The sequence below is a fragment of the Eschrichtius robustus genome, chromosome 3 (assembly GCF_028021215.1).
Source record: "Eschrichtius robustus isolate mEscRob2 chromosome 3, mEscRob2.pri, whole genome shotgun sequence".
NCBI classification, from domain to species: domain Eukaryota; kingdom Metazoa; phylum Chordata; class Mammalia; order Artiodactyla; family Eschrichtiidae; genus Eschrichtius; species Eschrichtius robustus.
Genome location: NC_090826.1, coordinates 58,204,514 through 58,212,441, shown reverse-complemented (window position 1 = coordinate 58,212,441; position 7,928 = coordinate 58,204,514). Strand labels below are relative to the sequence as shown.

Genomic DNA, 7,928 nt, shown 5'->3' with positions numbered 1-7,928 from the left:
CTATTAAAATTAAAATACAGGTGAGATGGGAATGGATGCCAATGAGACTTTGGTATGAGAAGTGGAAGTTGAAGAAGTTCTTACCTGAAATAGGAGAGACTATTTGCCTTGCCTAGGAAGATGGGTGTCACAAGAAAAATGTCTGCCAGGTGCCAACTTACTCAATAAATTTGGTAGAATACCTAGCACAGTGTCTTTCATGTAATAGAGTTAGTAGCTGGAGGCCAAATGAAATGTTTATCTTTAAATGAAAACGTATGCTCATAGAAATAGGACAATGAAGCAGAATTTATGCCCATAGAAGTATAAATATGAAGCAGAAGTATTAAGCCAATATGCTGGTTTAAAATAGACATTAAAAAGTATCAATAAAAGATTAAATCAAGAAAGGACTGAAACAGAAGGTCAAATTGAAGAACGTTTAGTACAGTAGATGCATTTTGCATCAAAAGATTAGTTTTTACTTCATGCAAAAGCAGTTGGGATGCATCATCATATTAGACCTGATGTTCCTTTGCTCTCAGCATTTACTTGAAGAGACACAGCTAGGTCCTTGGAACCCTTGGTATGATGATGAAAGCAAGCAAGTTAGTCTGTAGTGTTAGTCTCACCTCTACTTTCTCCCAGTGCCCCTCCTCCACTGGGAACCATTGGCACATTGCCAAAGACCTATAAAAACATTTGCAAACTGAAAAAGGAAGTATTGGTTCCAAAATATGAAAATAAAACTGCAAAACTGAAACTAATAACATTCCGTCAATTTCATTAAGTGTCAAATTTCGTATTCTTCACTTCAGAGAAACTCATGATATGCACAGTGATTTGCCAGAAATCATATCATAGCTAAATAACTTACTCATAGCAAAATAATTTTAAGTCAAAAACATAAAAATTCTTTCAAATTGCAGCTCTGTGTGCGTGTGTGTGTGTAAAAAATGGGATGATGTGGTATAGCTTAAAATGTCTGATGTGATGTTAAAGATGAGGGACTCTAAAAGTAAGAGGCATAAGACATTTTACCCTTTAAAAGGACCTGCTTTCCATCCCTTTCACAGTAAGCAGCATGTCTCAGTTCCCTCATGTAATTTTTACCTTCCCCAAACTTGGAAATGCATTCGTTTCAATATGCCGGTTCCTCTAGTTATTTACCTCTCTCTCTCATTTAGAAATAGAAACCTTTGTCCCCAATAAAATAAATTTTGGTGAGAAATATAGCATCCTTCCCCATACTTGAAGTCATATTATGTTTAAGGGAAACACAGAAACTAAAATTCCTGAAGTTGTTTTTAGGATATGTAAGAGGGGTGGTTCCTGAATCTGAAAAGACAGTATATAGCGTCCAGATAATCTCTATTCTCTTCCAAAATCTCTCCCCTCCTCTCCTGTAGGAGACCCAGAGAGTCTGAGGCATTCACACTGTGCTAACACCCTTGCCCTGCATCTCTCCTTTCCAACCTGCAACCCAAGGTTATGTGGTTCATAACAAGGCAGGCTATCTGCCCGCAGCCTCATAGCCCACAAAAGCCCTTTGTCACATTGGATTACATCATGGGACAGAGGTGAAGTATTTAGATGTAGCAAAATGTCAGAGGGCATGCTGGGATGGAAAGACACTAGGAGAGCACCAGGAATTCACTCCCAGGGCAATAGGTAGTAAAGGAAAGAAAGTAGAAAAGAGAGCTAAAAGAAACCAAGTACAAAATAATAGGAGCTTTTGGCATAGGATTCTTAATTCTTGTCTTTTCATGCTTTATTGTCTCTGTGTGATATTGATTGAATAATATACAATATGGGAGACGTCGCATAAAATTTTTTTGAGCTAGAAAGAACCTTAGTGTTGACATTGATGTTCATTAGAAATATTAATGAATTCAATACTTTCTGTGAACTTTTACATTTAAATGCCGCTGGAGCCCATTCAATTCACTGAGCAAAAATATGTCAAATGCATAAATGTCTACTCAAATTTTAAAAATAAATAAAATAGAGGGAGATTTGGGTTAATATTCCTGATCCTTGCCTCCACTCTGCCCCTAGCTATTTGTATTGCATTGTAAGGTACTTTGTGGCTTTTAATTTTCTCATCTGAAAGTGGAAATAAATTAGACCAGGTCCTGATGGCTAACACTCAGGTCCCCAAAACTAATGTGGACCATCTGACCCCTGATGAAATTTTCAGCAAATTAATTAACTGGAAAATAAGAACTATTATGGCAACAGAACCTCACCAGTTTGGTTGCTGCTCCTTCTGTGTGACTGATTGTCTTCTAAGTGCTGTATTAACAGTTTTGGATCATTGACCAATTTAATTGGAATGTAATTAATTCTATAAATGTGAGCTCTTCTTATTTACTTTCATTAAAATTAAATCATGACAAAAAGAAAATAGGTATAAATCAAGCTGCATGCCCTGGCTTCAGGTATCAGTCACATCTGGTTCTCATACAGTAATCTTGAACTTTTTCCAACTCACCTTTATCATACATTTAAAAATTCCTGGGGCCCACATGCTTCTGGGAATTCTGATCATATGAGCTTCTATCTAAAAAACTTGGGTTCCTCTACAATTCTGTGGTTTATTCCATGATCTATACAGTTCTTTACCTAAAACAGTATTGTAAAGGTGGATCTCTTAATTTATGCCTAAATAATTGATTATATGTTTAAATTTTAATTGCTTTGGAGATTTATTATTTTACCCCTCCTTTTAAAATAGGAATTTACTGACTGACAATGGCAAAAAAAATCTTAGAGAAGTTAGATATTCTGGATGAGCAAGCAAAGACACTCTTGGCCATAAGAGCAAAGGTTTGTAAAATATAGGCTAAAATTCAATTTTCCATTAAAAGGTTATCATTTCAAATGTGAACGAGTTTTACTTTTTAGTTAATGATGCATTAGTATGAGGCTACAAACCAATTTGTAAAAAACAAATAATTACATTAGTTGAAAGAGTCATCTATGTAATACTATAAAGAATTAATTAAATATACAAGGTAACTTTTAGGTAGCTGCTGTATTTGGTTATGATGTATCTAACCTGCTTAAAAAAAAAAAAAATCCTGGGTTTCCCTGGTGGTGCAGTGGTTAAGAATCCGCCTGCCAATGTAGGGGACACGGATTTGAGCCCTGGTCCGGGAAGATCCCATGTGCCGCGGATCAGCTAAACCCATGCACCACAACTACTGAGCCTGTGCTCTATAGCCCACGAACCACAACTACTGAAGCCCGTGTGCCTAGAGCCCGCGCTCTGCAACAGGAGAAGCCACTGCAATGAGAAGCCCGTGCACTGCAACGAAGAGTAGCCCCCGCTCACCGCACTAGAGAAAGCCCGCGCGCAGCAACAAAGACCCAACGCAGCCAAAAATAAATAAATAAAATAAGTAAATTAAAAATAAAAGAATCCTAAGCAGTCAAATAGTAAATGTGACTACTCCTATAGTTCTTACTAACCTGTTAAACATAAAATCTTGTTTAGCTGGTTCTTTAAAAGGAAGGAAATATTTGGTATAGCTACCAAATTAGAAATAAAGTTCATAGAAAATAATTAAACTAAAAAGGGTGAGTCTCTTATAAAATCCAATATACAATATTAATAAAGAATACAGTTCTGAAACACCAGATTTTTTACCATATGTGAGCAATTTAATTTGGTTGCAAAAAGACTTGTAAAATAATATAACAATGTGAATAAATGAGGCATATATAAGGAACAACAGAGTCTGAGAAATCAAGGAAGACATCACAGAGAGGAACTCTTAAGTGAATGAACATATTTGCAATTTGAAAATGAAAACGTTAGTGTTTGAATAATAATTTGGTTTCTTTTTAATTTTTCATAATTGTCTCCTTTCAGAAAGTAAAGTAAAGGAATACTGAAAAATGGAATAAATTAATTCTGTTATAGCTATCAAAATTTTGAATAGCAAACCAGGGGTAACTTAACTAAAGCAAACCTTTTAGGCTTTGACACCCTAAAGTTTATTGCTTTTTTATATTTTGTTTAAAATGAATTTTAATATATTTTACAAAATATAATCAGAGATAAATCTATTCAATTTGTCACAAAATTCCCTTTTACATAAAATTTTAAGTTATAATTAGGAATAATAATTCTTACTTTTCCTGGGAGCTTCCTTTGGGCAAAGCATTTCCACATATTTTCTCATTTTGTGTTACTATTCATGTGTTACTGATAGAAAATTCTCTGGAGATTCTTCTGGAAGTATATATAATCATTTTTAAAACCTTTTCTTAATTTTCAAATTACACTGTTGGAAACAAGTTAAGCAACATATAGATATGTATAAAGAAAATTATACAAAAGGAAAATTATATAAAGAAATATTAATAGTCTTTGGCCTCTTCCCTCTAATCCTTTCCTCTGAGACAGACACATTTTAGCAGTTGAGGTTTATTCATCCACATCTTTTGTACTCTTACAAAGATATACAAGTATGAATATCTGTATGTATACATACATTTATCTTTACTTACAAATATCCATAATATAAATATACATGTACATATATACATACATATACATTTATGAAAGTGGATTATCTATTTTTTCTATTGACAAAAAAATGAAATACAGTATATAAATCACTTCGGTAATTGTTTTTTAATTTTTTAAAAACTTTTATTTTGAAATAATCATAGACTCACAGGAAGTTGCAGAAATAGTACAAAGAGTTCCATGTACCTTTCACCCAGTTGACCCCATTGGTGACATCTCACAGAGTTGTAGTTCAGTAGCAAAACCAGTATGAGTCACATCCAACATTGACACAGGTGTATTACTGTTAACTAGACTACAGACTTTATTGAGTTGTCACCACTTTTTAACCTTCATTCATTTGGGTCTGTAGTTTTATGCAATTTTATCCCACTACAGATTTACGGAAATCACCGCAATCAAGACACAGCACACTTCCATCCTATAAAAGTACTCCCTCATGTTACTTCTTTATATTTGTATCCATGCCCTCACCTCAATTCTCTGTCTCTAACCCCAGCAAGGACTAATCTGTTCTCCATATCTATAATTTTGTAATTTTGAGAATGGTATATAAATGGAATTATTCAGTGTGTAAAATTTTCAGATTGACTATTTCACTATGCCCCTGAGGTCCATCTAAGTTTTTGCATGAAGCAATAGCTTTTATATGATAAATAATATATAAATTTTATTGCTGAGTAGTATTCCATTATATGGATGTACAGAGTTTCAACTGCTCACCCATTGAAGGACATTTGGGTTGTTTTCAATATTTTGCTTTTAAAAATAAAGGTGCTAAAAAAATAAGATGAAGTAAAACTGCTATGAATATTTGTGTACAGGTTTTTGTATGAATGTAAGTTTTCATTTCTCTGGGGTGAATGCCCAAGAGCATGATTGCTGGTGCAGGGTCTGTCTCTCAAACTCAACAAGGTCAAAGCCACAAGCTTTGGTTTGAGTTCCCCTCCCTGCGCGTCAGTCCAGAAACTGCCTCCAAGAAGTAAGCTAGGCTATTGTAGGGTTTACCTAATTTGTTTCCCTTTTTTCAGGGATCATGGTCCTGCTCTGCCTGTTTCCTAATGCCTGATTGTAGTTGCTTTCACCTACTTTGTCTGGTTTTTCTACTTGTGTATAACAGAAGGGCAATTCCTGTAGCACTTAATCCCTCACTGGCAGAAACAGAAGTTCCCATATCCTTTGACTTCCTTTTCAAGTTTTTATCTCTTTATTCCTCTGTGCTGTGCTCTGAGAGAATGTTTTAAAGAAGATTTTCGGCTCCTTAACTCACTCTTTAGCTTTACCCTTTTCCCTCTTCAGTCCATCTGTATAAATATGTGAACAAAGTTCTCTTTTGATTGCTTTCTTAACTCTATTTCTGGCTCATGTTCCACCATGTGTGTGGCTCCAGGGAGAGGAGCAGGTTGGAGAGAGCTGCCAGCTATAGTTCCAATAACTACGTATCAATATTGTCTTTGCTAAATATATAGGTCGTTCTTAAATTCTGGACTTTAGAATTTGGAGGGAGACTTCATGATCATCTAGACCAACACCCTCATTTCATAGATAGAAAAAGAGTTGGTACACAAGGCCTCCAATTTTCAGTCTGCGTTATTTTTCCATTGTTGCCTGCCACATAAATTCTGTGTGTGAGTGTGTGTATGTATGAAGTGAGATTAATTTTGTCCTTTCCATACCGGATTTTCCTTATATGAAAAGTGTTCCCTTTTTCACTGAGTTATATTTTGGATTTGCTGCAGAAAAACTGCCTTCAGAGTGAAGTAAAGAAAAAGATTTCAACGATACCCCTGACATTTGATTTTCAGTTGGAATTTGAAAAGGATATTGCTACTTCCATATCTGAGGCAGAATCAAAGATCACAAAAGACAGATCATATGGCATTAAAAAAACAAAAAGGTAATCATCATAACTACCTCAAACTTTCAGTTTGAAATTTTAAAGCATTATTTTATATTGTCTTAGATTATGCAATCTATATTAAATGTAAGCTTAGTCAAACAGGTATATTTCATAATGGTTATGAGGTACAATATGCTAGATTAGCATTCTGAATATTCCTAGTTTATAAAATATTTATTATAATATTTCACTATTGCAGATGATAATTGTATATAGTAATTATAATTCCAAATTTTTAAAGAAAGACATTTTTTTTTTAATAAATTTATTTTTAATTTATTTATTTATTTATTTTGGCTGTGTTGGGTCTTCGTTTCTATGTGAGGGCTTCCTCTAGTTGTGGCAAGCGGGGGCCACTCTTCATCGCAGTGCGCGGGCCTCTCACTATCGTGGCCTCTCCTGTTGGCGGAGCACAGGCTCCAGACGCACAGGCTCAGTAGTTGTGGCTCACAGGCCTAGTTGCTCTGCGGCATGTGGGATCCTCCCAGACCAGGGCTCGAACCCGTGTCCCCTGCGTTGGCAGGCGGATTCTCAACCACTGCGCCACCAGGGAAGCCCCTAAAGAAAGACTTCTTGAGCTTTATTATATCGCCCCAAATTAATGTCAGGATTTATTTTAAACTTTAACCAATATACTGCAAAAAAAAAAGGTAGGCCTAGAAAACTAAGTAAGGCAGTTTCTCTGTGTACTTACAAGGGGTAGCCTGAATATGTAATAATTGGTCTTTCACTGGCATTGTGTATGTATGTAATGCTATATAATTTTCTAGGCATCAGAAACGTGGAGGAGAGCCCAGAAAAAAGAAATACTCAGGTGTAGAATCAATAGGACTTCAAATCAATTGGACATTGGTGGTAGTGTGTTCTTACCTCATTTATTCTGTAGTAAATCAGTGTATTAAGTGCAGTTTTACAGATGCCAAATCCAAGTCTTGATGAGGTAAAATAACTTGCCCAAAGTCACAAAGCTAACAAGTGGCAGAAGCTGGATTTAGACATAGCAGTCTGATTTCTGAGCCTATGCTCTTATCGCTACCACATTCAACAGAATGATTTCCAGCTTTTGATCTTGGTGACTAGATGTACTTTGGTGTTTTGTACTTAGGTGGAGATCATAGGATGAAAAGCAGATTGGAGTGGATAAGAGATTAGAGTGAGAAATGCTGAGCTTTATTTTGGATATGTTAAATTTTAGATGCCTGTGGGGCATCCAGGTGATAGTGTCTAGAAGACAGTTGGACAAATATGTCTTAATCTAAAGTAAAACAAGATCATTTAGACTCAAAATACAGCTTACTCAGATTTTTGTTGTTTATGATTTACCAGGATGTCAGAACACGTTTCCATTGTGCAGCCATAAGAAAAAGGAGTTTGTTTCTAACACAAATAAATATTAGTGGTTTATGTAATTCAGCTTTATCACAAACTTCTTTCACTACAACTTTGTTTTTATGTAGATACAGCCAATACTTTTACTTCAAAATCATTTATAGAACTATCCATGTTAAA

General features: G+C 35.2%; 1 protein-coding gene across 1 annotated transcript in view; it reads left to right on the top strand.

Moving 5' to 3' along the window:
* Positions 1 to 2,733: 2,733 nt before the first annotated feature.
* C3H1orf141 (chromosome 3 C1orf141 homolog) overlaps positions 2,734 to 7,928 on the top strand; it is a 78,110-nt gene continuing 72,915 nt past the window's right edge. Inside the window, exons 1-2 of the mRNA XM_068537546.1 lie at positions 2,734 to 2,808; positions 6,259 to 6,416. Of these exons, the coding sequence (XP_068393647.1) occupies positions 2,734 to 2,808; positions 6,259 to 6,416 (233 nt within the window). The remainder of the gene's footprint in view (positions 2,809 to 6,258; positions 6,417 to 7,928) is intronic.